The sequence below is a fragment of the Solanum pennellii genome, chromosome 1 (assembly GCF_001406875.1).
Source record: "Solanum pennellii chromosome 1, SPENNV200".
Lineage (NCBI taxonomy): Eukaryota > Viridiplantae > Streptophyta > Magnoliopsida > Solanales > Solanaceae > Solanum > Solanum pennellii.
Window position 1 is genome coordinate 103,597,831 of NC_028637.1, and position 17,178 is coordinate 103,615,008.

General features: G+C 34.6%; 1 protein-coding gene and 1 pseudogene across 2 annotated transcripts; one reads left to right on the forward strand and one right to left on the reverse strand.

Annotated features, from left to right (window-relative positions):
* The first annotated feature begins 2,290 nt into the window (after positions 1-2,290).
* LOC107025878 lies at positions 2,291-4,453 on the forward strand (annotated as a pseudogene).
* Positions 4,454-5,344: 891 nt separating this feature from the next.
* On the reverse strand, positions 5,345-12,585 carry LOC107007880 (mitogen-activated protein kinase kinase kinase 1-like). 2 transcript variants are annotated; one of them, XM_015206711.2, is made up of 9 exons: positions 11,136-12,583; positions 10,639-10,717; positions 10,495-10,557; positions 10,074-10,231; positions 8,874-8,946; positions 8,607-8,666; positions 7,505-7,615; positions 6,593-6,807; positions 5,838-5,977 (listed from the first exon to the last, which is right to left on the reverse strand). In XM_015206711.2, the coding sequence occupies exons 1-8, from the start codon at positions 12,398-12,400 to the stop codon at positions 6,616-6,618; spliced, it is 2,001 nt and encodes a 666-aa protein (XP_015062197.1). In that variant the 5' UTR covers positions 12,401-12,583; the 3' UTR covers positions 5,838-5,977; positions 6,593-6,615. The 2 variants fall into 2 exon arrangements, with proteins under 2 accessions (XP_027774074.1, XP_015062197.1); XM_027918273.1 differs by lacking the exon at positions 6,593-6,807 and having other exon boundaries at positions 5,345-5,977; positions 11,136-12,585.
* Positions 12,586-17,178: the final 4,593 nt, after the last annotated feature.

Consider the following 17,178-nt stretch of genomic DNA (forward strand, 5'->3'; position numbering starts at 1 on the left):
GAAAGGCAGCCGAAATTTTTTTTTTGTTTGTGATGGCGGCGGCAAACGAAGGAGGAGAGGAAGAAGGTTAGGGTTTTTTTTTGTTTTTAGGTTTTGGAAGAGTTTAACCTAAGCTCTGATACCGTGATAGAATAATGAGTCTTATTGATTAAGGGTTGTACATCCAATATATATAGAGAAAACATGAATAAATAATTACACATGAGTCACATAATTATTGCTAATTATAGTTACTCCTATTAATGATTATAATTATGGTTTTTGAGTATATGTTTTAAACTTTGTTTTTTATGTTTTTGCAAAGTTATTTTCCCGATTATATTGAAAATATATACATATAGTACGTATCTTTATTGTACAAAAAATAATTATTGTGAAATTACTATACATAAGCGTACATATTATCTTTTCTTACATAAATATGAAATTTCTTACTTATCAATTGAAGAAATTTATTATGCAAGTTCAAAAGTTATAATTGTTTTCATGTGTTTTTGAATATGTTAACAAATTTTTCAATTTTCTCCTTAGTCATATATCACATTTGTACAATCTATGCAACTTAAATGTTTCTTTTTATTACGTAACATCTTTGTATATATATTCATATTTTGTTCTTTATTTTCCTTTCATTAATCACCGATGTGGGACTTTTGTCATTCTTTAACACCCCACCTCACGCCCAGTGCTTAGCATCTGGTGCGTGGGCAATTTTAATTTTGGGGACCCCAGCATCGGGTGAGACGGGCCCTGCTCTGATACCATGATAGAATAATGAGTCTTATTGATTAAGGGTTGTACATCCAATATATATAGAGAAAACATGAATAAATAATTACACATGAGTCACATAATTATTGCTAATTATAGTTACTCCTATTATCTATCATTGTTTGTTGTTTATTACGTTTCGATTATCATATGATTCTTAACTTTTTATTCCTTTTTTTGTAGGCTTTGCACTGATTCCCTTACTAGTTGCTAAATAATCTTCATGATTTTTTTCATCTTCTTTTTATTCAAAATTTACTACACTTGAGCTGATAATCTTTCAAAAGCAATTTTTCTAACTCTATGAGATAGTCATAAAATCTACTCATTCTAGTTATTGTTATAAATATTAATTTAAGGGAAAATGGCCAAAATACCCTCAACTTTGTTTTATTGGTTGATTATACCCTTACCGTTAAAGTAGAGTTATTTTTACCTCCTACTGTTACTATTTTCACCATTTCTACCCCTTAACTGGGTGGAAAACCCAAATCAACTAAAATTACCCAATTTCAATTGAATGACCCGATTTTCTCATTTTAATAAGAACCCGACCCATTTACCAAATTAAAAATTCAAATCAAGCTCCAACAACCCAAAAATCCCATTCATTTTCTCCCTTTTCCTATGAAACACCACCGAAACAACCTCCAAACGACCAATTGAAACCACCACTCAAAAGCCACCAAACCCAGTATCAACACAAAGCAGAAAACATTAACAACAAATCCATTTTTCTCTACTATCTGGTGACCAAAACAAGACCTTTTTTCACCATTTTCTGTCAGTTCCAAGCTGGAACAACAATAAACAAATCACCCAACCATCGGAATCATTCAAACAACTGCGAAACCGTTCTAAAACAACTCTCAAACACTATCCTCTCCATGCCAAAATCTGGTAGTAAAACCACATTTCAGCCCATTAAAACTCAGACCTCCATCACCCAAGCTAAAACAACCAGCAAATGATCACCAGACCATCGTTCTCAAACCTCCAAACAACCAACAAACAGAACTCCACCGGAAAACAACTGAAAGCACCGTTAACAAATGAAACCAACAACATAATCAAGCGAGCATCAAGGCTGGAAAACAACAGCCACAAATTGATAGAAATGAGATCCAAAAATTAAAGTTGATATGTAGGGATTGGTAGCAAATCTGATCACATATTTTAGTAACATGTGTTTCAACAAAATTGAAATGGAGAAATTAGAAAAATGTGTTTAGGATTTTAATTTGATATAATGGGTCGGGTCCAGGATTAAAAGAGAAAATCGGGTCATTTTAATGAAAATTGGTAATTTTAGTTTATTTGTATTTTCCATCCAATTAAGGCATAAAAATGGCGAAAATAATAACGGTAGGGATAAAATACTCCATTTTAACGATGAGGGCATAATCAACCAATAAAACAAAATTGAGGGATATTTTGACCCTTTCCTAAATTTAATACCATTTGTATGATTAAAAAAAACAAACCCGGCATATATCATAATTCTAGTTGATTTTGGCGCGCTGTTCAAAATTCGCCCAAAGGAAGGAACCCTATTTTTCAATTGCAAAGCGGGAACTCAAAAACCTTTCACTATCCAGATCAACAGCAGCATCTTCCACAATTTCCGTCAATAAGATGCGCCGGACGCCGCGGTGTGAACCCAGCAGTGTCGGATCGGCTACATCCACCGCCAACTTCGGCAATTTCTCTCCACCGGCGTCCGTGATTCCGATACAAGCTTTGCCGGTAGTCGCCCTTCATCTAAACCCTTAAATTTATCCTCTCTCGTTTTGGATTTTCCTCATTAGATTCGCAAAAAACTAGAAGACAATATCCAAAGCCTAATGAAATCCTTAAATTTCCCAGTGATAGTGGACAAGTCGGCATTACGCGCCCCTGGGACACCTCATTATTGGCCTAGTCTATATGCAGCAATTCACTGGCTTTGTTCAGTTGTGTAAATTTGATGATCACGGGCTGAGTTCTGCTCAACCACCTGCTTCGGAGAATAAGGAGTTGAGCTACGCTATTGAGAGTTATTTGCATTACCTCAGGGGAAAAAGATGATCAAGTGGACGAATTGGATCATCAATTTAAGCGGGAGTTGGAACAAGAAAGGGAGCGGTTGATTGAGAATGAGAATGTTTTGGAGGGATGTGAAGGCTCAAGAGGAGAAGTTGGAGGCAATGGAGACAGGTCCATCAAAGAAAAACGTGTTGGAGAATGAGAAGAGTGCATTGGAGGAAGATGTAAAGAAATTCCATGCCATGATTGAACAGTTAGAAGGGCATATGATGGCGACGGAGAAAGGCTTTGAGACTATGGTTGCAGAGGAGGAGATGATTTGTGTTGAGAACAAGGAGTTGAAGAATAGGGTGGAGGATCAAGGGAATAATGCCAGGATGCAGAGAGGATGAAAAGGGAGGTCCTGGCTTTGGAAAGGGATATTGAGAACCAGAGGAATAGATGGGAGGAGAAGGCGTGGACCTCGACTCTGCAGCTAGGAATGACTACAAGAAGCTGGAGGAGCTGATGCTCAACTGCAACCAATCTTTAAGGAGGTATAGTCTCATACTCTTTCCTATTGTTAATTGTTGTTTGAAAGAACAATGACGTAACTTCCATTCGACATTACGAGATTTAAGTTCCTAGTAATCCAAGGTTTGTTGTTCTTTAGGCTAGGATTTGTTGTATTGCATGCTAGTTTAGTTGGACCAAATAGAGCTGTAAGAGTATGAGTAAGAAGACAAGGTTGGAAGAATATTCTATTGTATTGTCCACCTCAGTTGATTGCTTACAAGTAGCATTCAGTTAATAGTCATAACTCCCATTATATCAAGTTGGCACCCACTCAACCTCTATGCATATTGAATTCTCAGCAGATAATTTAGATGACTTATCAAGGGAAATTCAAGTTTTCTACATAGACGATTTCTCGATTGAGCTTCTTAAGAGTTTTACTCCTTCAATTCCACTTCATGTAACACTGTTGAAATTTCGAGCGTCAATCAAGTTTTTCTTTGACCGAAATTTTGTTATATGCCTTTTAAGTTGTTAATAATTGTGAATTACTATTACTTTTTAAGAAGTTACCAAATATATAAATTTTATTTTTAAAAAACTTAAAAACTTCTACACCCAAATTCAAGATCAGGGTTTAGAAGTTTGGGTCTCGAAATTTCAATTGTGCCACATAAATTGGGACAATAGCAATTGAAGTTACAGTAGAGATTGACTTATCATGTCTCATCAGCTGAGTTTTCTGTTCTCTTTATTTAGCGTATTAAATAGTCGATCAGTTTTATCAGCCTCTTTGCTTTAACCATGCAATTTTAGTGTTATTTTCCTCTTGCATGCATGTGTGTCTTTACACAAGTGAGAATTTTTGGCCTTTCAACGTCTGGATTTGAGAATGAATAAGGTACTGTTACCCTTATTGCAAATTAAGACGTTGAGGTCTATCAGCTTGATCAATGTCTTCTGTTAATTCATTCTGATGTATAACCGTGTCTCTGAGGCCCATCTTGCTTGGTTTATAAATCCTTCAAGATGATTTTACAAGGTCGAGACACCAACGAAGTTTGTTTGCAGATAAACACAAGGCCATAAATTTAGTGTAATCGTTATAACTTATAAAAGCCTTGAAGCCTAACATGACTATAAGCAAAGCCTTTTATGATTGATGTCAGTTGGACTTGGTAAAGAAGGAAAGACAGGATTTTACATCTAGCTATGCAACAGAAGCCAGAAAGTTAGTTTTGAGAAAGTTGAAACAGAAACTGGGAAGTTGCGTCAGGTTGACACAGAGGCGGTGGACTTCTCAAAGGTAAGTCTTTTTGCAATGTGTCAGAATTATATTGTAATGCATGACTTCTAAATGTCGATGAATGTTAATTTGTGGGGTGTTCTTATATGTATAATCCTGATTCTCATTGGCTATCAAAGGCCAAACTGCAGGAAACAATAGCACAGAGCGAAGAAGAGCTGCAAATATGTGCTCGTGAACTCTTTGCCACTGTTCATAGGGTTTCAAAATATAATGAGTTTATCTCATCAAAAACTGCCGTGATGAAGAAATCTCGCAGAAACTGCTGGGGATATTGTAGGTTTACTGGATACTAAAGTCTATATCAGTAACAGTCATAGCTAATAATATGATTATTTGTTTTACTAGTTGTGCAACAATTTATCGTGCACATTGTATTCTCATTAATGAAGAAACTTACAAGTATTCTCTGGCTGCCTGCTCAATAGCAAATATGCAGGTAAGCCTTTGTACAAATTCAGAATTGAATATGTTCAAGTTTGTTGGATTATCAGCGCACCTATTTAGTCGTGAATATCTTGCCGTCCACAGTTAAAGCTTTATTGTGCTATGTTTAGATTTTTTTAGCACACCATGCCTTCCCAATGTAAGAATGATAACCAGTGATTTGAAAACCTGATCTTTTGCATCTTATTATAGTTCCAGGCTGATAATGCCTGCCGCTCAAATTCTGATGGAGTATGAAAGCCACAATTTAGCAAATAACTGAACTGGACAATGCTTCCATCGTACCAGGATTCTCAGGTATCTTGGCAAACACAGGTACTTCATCTTCCATCACATAAGGTCAACTATGAATTTTAACAGTACATCACATGTTTACACATTTAACAAAACAGGGGAAAACAGCAAAAGAAGCATTTCCAACTGTGCAATCATTGTCCTTTGTGTACCAAGCAATACCATTTATCTAGTATATACAATTTTCTTTATAATATAATGATATTTTCACTAACAATTTACTTTTTATCTTGGATAGACAGAGCACAACCAGGCACAAGTGCAATGTGTGAACTTTGTTGTTCAATCTTACTTACAACTTACCCATGACCACTCACCTCCAAGTATTTGCAATTTTCAGTTGACAGACTTCTTAGATGCAACACAAACCAATTCCCTATACAAGCATCTCATTTGAAATTGATCCCTGACTTGCACGGTCCTCGAAGCATCCGATGAGTACTTGCAGACAACGGCGGGCCCACGTTGGGTCCAGGGTGTTCACCCGAACACCCTCGGCAAAAAATACACGATATATAAGGTAAATTTTTTGTATTTCTGTAGATGCATATATTTTGAACCCCCTCGATAACAAATATAAATAGATGGCTTGATGGTAAGACCACTGATTATTATGCTGCACGCCTCAGGTTCGAATCCCTGCAACAACATTTATTTAATTTTCCTTTATAGTATTACTCTATTTTTGTTTTAAAATGAATTCTGTTTTTCAAGCATTTTTTATTTTAAAAAACGTGCCAAAAGTGTGGTTTTAAACCATAAAAATTTCAAAGGGCATTTATTTAAACGTTTATATTTTTATTTTTCGAACCTCCTGAAAGAAAATCCTGAGTCCGTTCACTGCTTGCAGACCCATTTTCTTTTTGAGAGAGCAAGAGCATGAAAACTTAGAGAGTACACTGTATCAAATTGCATATCATGTAAATGCTAGCATGAATTCTAGACAGGTTTAAAAAGGAGAACTAACTAAATACAAGAGAAGCATATAATAGACCTTGAAATTCCCGCTTAACAATGAATGAATACTGATGACTTGTGAGGTTGAAATAGCTTAAAACAAAAACATTTCTCTTAAGGGAAGTTTAACTCAATAGTCTCTCATAAGCTTATTCTATAGAGAAGTCGGTTTTTTTAATGCTACCAAAAGCCATTTCATATCCCCTCCCACACAAGACTTCATTTCTTTCTGAATTTGTGGGAAGGAGGACAAACTATAGAACTCCCTATACCTTGACAGATGCAGATGGTATTTACCTCAGTACAATTGACAACAGAATTTATGGCGCTAAAGGACCTGAGAAATTTGACAGTGGCTTCATAACGAATGGATGTTCTAGTAGCTCAGCTGCAGTTGGTCGATCATTTGGATTAACTCGCAAACAGCTTTTTATGAAATCCTGAGCTTCTGTCGATAAGGTATCTGGTATAGGAGGAGGTTCACCTCTGCCTATCCTGAACAGTGCTTGCATCTGTCCCACAAAACAATGATAAGATCTTAACATGTGAATACCCTTAAAACCTGAGGAAAACTAGAGCTTCTCTAAGCCATAAACCATGTTTTTTTCCTCTATTTGTATAGTCATGAAGTTCCATTATTTGGGCAAAAAGAAACTAGATTATTCAGGACTTGTATTGTTGTAATTATCAGTGTGCTTACTAGTACTATTACTAAGTAGACTTCTTCCAAGAATATAAAATACTTGAACTGGTTATGCAATGTTATGCAACAACAGTTACCTCTGATGTGTAGATCAGCTACAGGCCTACACCTTAAAGCTTAAGGAAGATCTATTACAATTGAAGTGAGAAACAGATACTAAAAGACACCCGCCCATGCTCATAGAAGAATATTTTCAGGAAAATCTACAGTGGTTGTTAAAAGAGAACATAAATTAACGTACAAGCAGTTGTCAACTACTAGATCATGAATGTAAATTTCTTGAAAATTATATGTTCTCACTAAACCTTTGCAATTGAGTTCATAATAATCTCCTATTTCACTTTAGACTAACATATTTTAGATGATTCATACATTAAACAAGCAAGAGATCAATTGTAGAATCTGGTGAAGTCATTCTCATACTCCCACTCAAGCAAAACATACATCATAAAGTTAAGTGGTTGCAATTTCCATAGAGAAAATTCAATCATTGAGATATAACATACCCCTTCCAAGTGAGAATAAGGAATTTGTCCAGTTAACATCTCTAAGACAGTGCAACCCAAACTCCATATATCAGCAGGAGTACCATATCCGTTGCTCTTCCTATTAACAACCTGAAATAGCTCCAAGACAAATTTATGAGCCAGCCCTGTAAATATCTTGAACCCATTTAATCTTTTGCTATATTGCTAAAACTCAACAATAAGAAAACGATGCAAATAGATTATGGCAAAGAGTAAATATGATCACCTGGAAATCATTCAAAATATGGAAAACTGAATGGCTTGAAGTAAATGACAATTTCCTAGGCAGGATTAACCAGAGGTATCCTGCTTCTACCAACAGACAGTTGCTTCAGCAGAGATATGTGGAACTCTACTCCTAAATTGTTACATTGTATCTCATGAGCTACATAAATTGCACAAGCAACTTCATCTAAGCTATTGCAACATCTATCAACACTTAACAAATCCTTAACAGTATAGGCATGTATGATGTGCATTATCTTTCTTTTCCCAAACCTAAGCCTCCATAGCAAATTACTCAATAGCTCCTCATTAAAATGTTTATCAAAAATTAATTGGATCAATAACATATGTCAATACAGCATGAAATTAGAAAGGAAAAGAAACCCCTGAGTGAGACTATACAGCAGCAACAATGCCTCAATTGCAAGCTAATTGGGTCATCTATGTGATTCCTCACCAACCATGTCGTTCCAATTATACCCGTAGCAATCCACCGTATGAAAAATCAGGTTATCTAGCACCAAAAGTTCTCAACAACTTCTGTTCTTTGCCAAAAAAATCGCTATCAAAACTAGAAGATTCCTATTGAACTAAACCTTACAAAAAATTGGTAATGCCTATTATGGATCTTTTTTCTTATGTGCCATATTTTGCACCAAGTCTGCATAGAAGTGAGGCCCCAATTTTATTTTTATTTTTTTTAAAAAACACTGACTGAAAGATTGTATCCACTTGTTTTTCCATGACTTTTAACCACTTACAGGCATCAAAAATCTATGGTCTGTGGGTTTTGGGGGTTCAGAGAGTAGGAATTATAGACTTCCAAGTTCGAAAAACTGTGATGCGGAAGACAAACCTCTGGGGCCATCCAGAATGCAGTTCCTTTGCAAGACTTGATGTTATTCATTTGCGTTGCCTGTAAAGAAATTATCAAGTTACAAGACGAGAAGTAGTAATTTGAGCGAAAGGACAAATTATTATGTGTTGTAATGAACCAGGGTGAGTAGAATTGGAACTGATTTAAACAATTCATATAGCCAACCCCAGCTAGTTTCAGATTAAGTTAGTGGATTGATATAAGACCAAGAAAAGGAAAAAACTACAGATTGCATAACTATCTCACCTTTGCCAGTCCAAAATCTGCAAGCTTCACTGAACCATTAGCATCCACCAATATATTGGCACACTTAATGTCCCTTCAAGAAGAGCATAAACAAGTGTTTTAGAAAGAAGAAGTTTCCACGACATCATATAAAAATGTATTCAGAGACTTCGCATATTCTCAATGAAGTCATACAGATATTATAGTGTAATAAAAAAGTCGCTTGGCCACTCTGCCTATGCAAAGGAAAATATGACTGACTGACAGTTAACTGATCATCTTTTCCCCTACCATCCTCTTTTTTTACAGAAGCCCAAACACTAGCACCATTTATTCGACAACTCCTAATTAGAGTTCTTTGCAGATACAGAGAACAAACCTTTCCGTAAACAGCAAGGACCATATTTTAATGAGCTCATATAGGCACATCACATACACCTTCCAAGAGTTATCCAATGAGACCACTCCATGAGCATATTGATTCGGTCCTTGTCCAACCAGATTGAAAAAGGTAAGGAGTTCCCTCCATGATTTTATTTTTTACATTTATATTTCTCATATATTTATTTTAATAAATATATTTCTCATATTTAATTACTCCCTCAATTTCAATTTGTTTGCCTTGTTTGAATTAATACTAGTTTAAAAAAAATGGGAAGGACTTCTATATCTGGCCCTTTAATCTTATAGACTTAAACATGCCATGTAGAAAGTTAGATTTAGAGCCCGAAAAAGAGAAGAGGTTTTTTTAAAACAGACTAAAAAGGAAAGTAAGACAAACAAATTGAAACGGAATGAGTATTTTTCTATTTGAATTGTATATTTATTATGTTGAGAAAAGCAGTCTTAACCATTCGGTGTTCAAATCTAGAGACAACATTTCATTCAAATGCCATAATGCCAACAAATGGTGCCTTAATGAAGATGCAAAAGATATTGTACACAATTTAGCCTTTTCACATGCACATAGTAAGAGATTTGAAGTTCGATGATACCAAAGCAAGATATTTCTTAGCAAGGAAATGCTCACAGACTACACACTCAGAATCAAATAAATTTATTTAGAACATGGCACGATGACAACTAAATGGTCTTCTAGTGATGGAGAGATGAGTTCCACATGCAGACGACGTCAACAAATCAAGATATTGCTCCCATTGATTGCAAGAGAAGACAAATAATAACCACAACTCAGCAAGGTAGAGAGAACATATGTATCACCTGTGCATCACTTCTCTGGAATGAAGATAATGCAACCCACTCAAGATTTGCCTGGTGTAATCTGAAACATGGGAATCACGCAAGCGATACTTGCGATAAACACTAGCAAGTGAACCTTTTGTAACAAGCTCAAGAAAGATATACAGTTTGCTCTCGTCCTGAAGATAGAAAAACATTGTGCATTTGTAAGTAAGGATGAGAAGAATAATTCTCTTAATTTTGCAGTTCTGTCATCAGAATTCAGATCTCCATCTAGTCAATGCTGTTACCAATTAAAAGATCCAAAGAGATTCGTCTTTCCAAAATATCTAATAGTAGTACTTTTTTCCATGTGTACAGCACAATTGAACAATAGTTTCACAAATTACACAACAAAGAGGAAGTATGCAGAAGATGTACACTCCAGATTATGATAGCATACCTTGTTTGTGCCATGATAGCGAACTATGTTTCTATGTCGAAAACGACTTAGAAGAGAAATCTCCTGCACAAAGAAACAAGGTGTAAGGAGAATAAGGGAGAAACAAAATCCAAAAAAATAAGCAGTGAAATGGCCAACTAATACCTGTTCAAGTTGAAGAAGGCTTTGTTGGTTTCCTGGGTCAATCAACGAAACTTCTTTGACGGCAAAAAAGAATCCATCACTGCACGCAGCAGAACAAGGAAATCTTAAGAAAAGAAACATATTTTTCTACTAGAAAAAGATACACACACATAAGATGAGTACAACATTCTTTCTGCGGGCCTCTATAGGTGTATTAAGGAGCACGGTGAGATAGATAGACATCAAATATTGCAGTAGCTAGTCGCTCAACCTTAGCCGCCGCCACCACCACCCCACCCTCACACACATGTATATATATAGATACACATATTTGTCTCGGTGCCTCTGTGTCTACATATAAAATTTATATATATATATATAAAAGGAATGCAGGCAAGGAGTCTGTCTGAAAATGCAAGGAATCAAGAAATGCAAAAGAACAAAGGACAGACCAAAGAATCCATATTTACTTGGTATCAATATCATAGTCTGGATTGATGTAAAATGTAATCACTTACTCGGTAAAGCCTTCATACACTGTCCCAAATGATCCACTCCCAAGAAAGTCGCCCTTCTGCCAAGATTTTATACTGGGGGAACCATTTGGAGAAACAGAAGGTAAAGGATTTGAAATCAATGCATATGAATCATTACTCTGTGACTTAGAGCTCATCTCCGAGATAACGTCACTGGATTCACCGGTGGGTGAATTGGAGCTTGTCTTTGATATCAGGCTGTAAGAATCATCACAAGGTGACTTAGAACTTTCAGCAGCATCTATTACAGCCTGCTCGAGTGGCTTTTCACAGGCTCCATCATTTTCTGCCCTCAAGACTGAGGAGTTGTTATCCTTATCAGTGGACATTTCCGAAGAAGATTCTGATACTTGTGAAGCATTTCTTACAAAATCTTCACTACGCTCTTCGTTCTTAGCAATCTCTTCTACTTGCTCGTTCACAAGTATGTCATCAGAAGTGCTCTCATCATGTAACGGTGAAACCATATCTTCATCATCGGCAGGACCAAAACTTTTGATAAAATCCCAAGCAGATGTGAAATCGTCCACATCTGTCGCTGGAGGAGCCAGCCTTGGTGGTCTGAAACCCTTAATTCCACATTTCACATCCGTTGGCAAATTATCATCCACTGATTCACTAACCCTAACCTTAATCAAATTCTCAGGTGATGAATATAATAAGTGCTTCAATTTACCGCCAACAATACCCCTACCACCATTTCTAACCTCATCAGCAGTCTCAAGCTCATCCTCAGAGCCAAAACAGTCAGAGTGAGAGCATTCCGTCTCTACATCCGATTCACTAATCGTCACCTCATTCACATTTTCAGGCAAATTATTTAACCGGCTGTTCGATTCAGCGTCAACTGTAACCCTAACAGCAGTTGTAACACTATCAGACAGTTCATTCGCGTCCTCAAGCTTAATATCAGAGTCACGGCGGTCATCCGAAAACCTGGTGCTGCGCAATCTGTCAGAACGAGAGCAATGTTTTCTAGCTTCCCACGCAGCCACCGGAATCGCAAAGTCTTCAGGAGAAAGCCCTAGCGAGCGGCAAATAGTGTCGAATTCACCAGCAGCACCGTCGATTCTGAAACTTGTACGGTCAGGTACAGGATAAAGGTCAAGCGACCTAGTCCGGTGAGCAGGTTGATCTCTTAACGTCGACGGCGAAGACGGAACCGACTGTGAAGCGTCGTAATCAACGTTTTTTAGGGCATTTGTCCGGTCAAGTCGAGGCCTTAACTTCTTCTGCTTCCCATACATCCCTCAATTTTCAGTTTTCACACATAAAGAGATGGTGAGAAAGATAGAGACTTTATTTTTACCTGAGAAATGGTGAATGAAAGAAAAAAAAAAAAGAGGAATTCAGAAGAGACGGCGATGACTGCATTTGTCAAAACAGTGGAGTTGATTGCTATTTGTCATTTCTTGCTCTTCATTCAACTTTCTTTTTGGTTTGTTTTAAGTGATGTGCGGAGCGAAAAATAATTCAACAATCATCACCCGGTGCCACGTAAGCAGTTCCAATAATATCATCTTCCTATTTTTTATTTTTTTGTTTGTTCTGTAATGTTTTATTTATTACTTTTGATAAATCAAGAAAAAAATAATATGTTTTTTTGTAGCGACCATTTCCAAGGAATATTATAACTTGACAAGAAACTTAATTTAATATTTGTGACAATTAAAATGGATCAACGAAGGGCATATTGATTTTAATTTGTTCGAGGAATTAGGTTCATAACGAATAATTTAGTTAAACATGTGCATTTTTCCCATTAAAATATTTATTTGAGGTCAAAATTTATATGACACAATTTTAAGTTATGATGAAAAATTCACCCAAAATATGTTAAGCAATAACCGACGAGCTTTTCATGCATATATTATCTTCACACTTAATGATGAAATAACAAAAAAATTATTAACTTTCGTGTAGCGAAATCAACTTGTTCATGCTTCACACAAACTTACAAAACATATAGTAAATTAGTATATTACAAGACTTGGGTTTGCACAACCCAAAAAAAGTACAATGTATAGCCATGCTTATATTACAACCCATGGTGACATGACGAAATCAGCCCTCAAAATCTCATGTAAATATATAACATATAGATCATGTACAAGTTCCAAGGTTTATACAAAATATATATGCCTATATGCAAGTGTAATATTCCTTAAGGCTTTCGAAATCTCCATCTTCAATGATCAACTTCAAGCGTCCTCTCAAGCAATCTCTATGATAGAAACGATTATCGTCAAGCGTATAGCTTAGTGGTGTAAAAACTATAGATCTGAAGCCCTCAGATTCACCAAGTTATCATTCTCAAGTTTAGGGCAGCACAATTGAAACAGAATTAGTAAATCGAGTAAACAATAAACAAAGAGTATCAACTTGGATTTTTAAAGATCCAAATGTTAATAACGTTCATAGCACAATTTTCCAAGAGGTTCATTAGCAAGACTCGCCCAATATATACATCACGTCGTCACACCAAGCACGAACATGTATCAAGAAAGGTCGACGCCCTGTATCAAAAAGGCTCAAAGCCCAATAATCAAAAGAATCAATAACTATATTAAAAATAGCTTTCTCGTTCGTACTTAAAATGGACAACTCCCATACTTAAGACGAACTAAAAATCCAAAGTCAAGATAGCAAATGATCCTAATCAAGAGGCATGCAAATAGTGACAAAGTCACAACCACAAAAGGACAACGTCCCAACAAGAGTGTCAAGTGCTCAAATATTCCGTACAATTGAGTGAGTCACACAAGAGTCTTTAACGTCTTAAATGACAACAACACGATAATTCAAAGTGACAAGAGGTAACCAAGGTACCAAGATAATCTTTCAGATATACCAACAGTTAAAAATAGTATAAGTATAAGTTTATACACAAACCTCAGTTCTTTAGACAAGAAACAGTCCAACACTACTTCAAGAGTTCAAACCATAGACCAACCAACGTACGAAGGTCCTTAACTTGTTCACGAGTATATACAACCTTAAGAATACAATTAAATAACTTCTTTAATTCCCTGCAGCTCAATAATGTTGATGTAAAATAGGATTATCTTCACAAGTAAGCCTAGCTTGTACAAATACGACTAAATTCCCAAAACAGTAACTATGTTCAACAAAAGCACTTCATGTCGCAACTTAGATTTGAAACAGGAAACAACAAAAGTGGACTTTATATCCTTCATAAAAGATGTAGGTACATATCCTAAGCTTGCAAATAATCAGGAATCACCGCAAAATACGTTTTGTACACAAATATATAATCAAAACACTAACAGTTGAATAAACAAAATTTCTAATTCCAGAATCTGGACAGAACTTGTCCTATGTTGTGTCCCTTATTTCGTACTCATAACAACAAAATTAGAGTTTTACATAAACATAAGAGTTGTATACATACGATTAGCTTTTCAAATCATATTTACTCAATGTAAATTTAAGTTCTATTGAACGGATATGATTAAAATATCAAACATTACCCAACATAGAAATAGATTCTTTATCACTTACCAAGAGGAAGTGTGTGTGTCGAATTCCAGCCAAAAGGGACTGCCCAAACAAATAGTTGACTACCCAAAAAGCATAAATATATAACTATATTTATATATCTTATACCCACACTTTCAATGTATATGTAAATATAATTAGAAAATTACGCAAATACCTCCGTACAATATCTTTAATTACGATAACACTTATGTTAAGCAAGGTTGCAAGAATCACAAAATTTAAAATCCCCAAAATGAGAATAAATCATATTATAGTAATTAAGCAACGGTGTATCGACATGAAAATCTTGATCTAGCATTTTAGGGGTGTTACAAGACCCATTCGAATGTCCATAATAAATTATTTTTTAAATTGGCCGTTGATTTTTTGTTTAAAATAATTTCAAAATTTTACACAAATATTAGTGATATTCAAACAATAGAATTATGACTAAAAGATATGAATTTAAAACTAAACAACATAGCTGGAATTGATCTCATAAACGTTAAAATTGAATACTAATTAAATTAAAGTAGAACAAAATACTACAATCAACCTTCTATTTTTACGCTGTAAAGTGGTTAGCCAACTATGGAACTTGTTTACTAATTTCAGAGGCATAAGGTGGACTATGCCTAAAAGGCAGGTCAGGCTCTAGTAAGCTAAAACTATGAAGGGAGTGGTAGCATGAACAAAAACAGATGAAAAATTGTCCTAGCAGTGATATGGCGGATCATTTGGAAGGAGAGAAATTCGAGATGTTTTGTAAGTATCAGCAGTCCTCGACCTCGAATTAAAATGAACTGCATTATCACTTTTTGCTGTTGATGTAGTTATGAGTATATAGATGATGCTTTAGCGATTGTAGACATCTTAGGATCCTTGTAAGATGAGAGAGAGAGATTTTCATTTTTTTTTTGGATTTCTGAGCCTACTCAGTTGTAGATAGCTCTGTGATGTAAATTTTTGAGACCCCCGCCTTAGTGCTGAAGATTTATACAAAAACTTGTTACTTTTACCAACAAAAAAAAAACACGTCAACGAATACATGCCTACTTCAGTCTCAAACTCTCTCCTATGTAGCAAGAGAAAGAAAAACAAAAAGAAATTAAAAAAACATCTTCTAATAAAATCCAACTAAATCACAGCTGTTCTATACATTGTTGTTATTGGTAGAACAAATTATATTCCTCTACTATGTGACAAAAACTAAAGCCCCGATTTAAAAAAAATGGCAATGTTTTTAAAGTGTGATTTTAAAACTAGACGCATCAAATAAACTACGTTCATTAACAATTAATGATTATATAGGTAAACAATAACAACAATGCAAGTCTAATGTAAGGCGTGGATGAATTTTTAAATTCGTAAATACTCTTTTAAGTAATTTTTTTTTTTAAAATGCTAACTTCAAATAACTTATAGTTGAATGTGCGTTACTAAATATCACAAACAGTAAAAATTAAAATTTATCGATAGCTAAGAAATAAAAATGTAATTAACGGGAAAAAAACATGGATAACATATGTTGCGTTAGAAATAAGTGAATCAAATTTTGTCATAGTATCTAAGATTTTATGTAAGTAAAAGTATCTGAAATATATTCGAATTTTGACTGAAATTATTATAACGATATTAAATTTTGAAAAAAACCTTTTATCCTCTGCACTATTTAATAGTGTATTTTAAATATAAATATATGCCCATATAAACATAAAAATATTACATAATTATAAATAGTAATATATCTATTTATTCTATCGTGGAGACATATATATGATAGTTGAATTTGCTCTTTTTATCTTGATTTTTTACCCTATATGATTATTCTTCACAATGGTAAATTTATATTTTTATATATTTATCAAAAAAAAATGTAATTATTTGTTAATGGAAAGGTTAAAAAGTCCTTTTCCATAGGCCGAGTAGTTGCATGGCGTGTTCGTTTAAACCTTTTACATTATCTTTTTGTGTGCATTGTTTTACGGTCAATTTTATCAAATAAAAAATAAAATAAATAACAAGAAATCAATAAAGTAGTGGAATGCAAAATGAACTATACCTTATAGGTTCATATTTGTGAAATAGCATAAGAATTTTTTTATTTTTTTTTTAAGAAAATAAATTTCATTTTCATAAATAATCATGTTTATGCATTTGTTCCAATTGAGTAGTCAATTTTTTTTAGTTTATTCTAATACTTATTTCATTGGATAAATATCGAGGTAATATTTTAAATAATCACTTAATTATGATTTTTTTTTTACATAAAATCACTCAATTTTGATTTTTAACTCAAGAGTTACTATGCGTTTTTTCATAGAAAATCACTCAACTTTGATTTTTTGAGTTTAATTTTTTCAAATAAAGTCACTCAAAAATAAGTGTTTACTTAAAAAAATCATTCACCAATTTAATTAATCTTTTCAATAAAATTTGTTGACATGAAATTAACTACTAAAATTTTAAAAATATTACATAATAACCCTCCCCACTTAATTTACCTATTGAAAATTTGGATAAT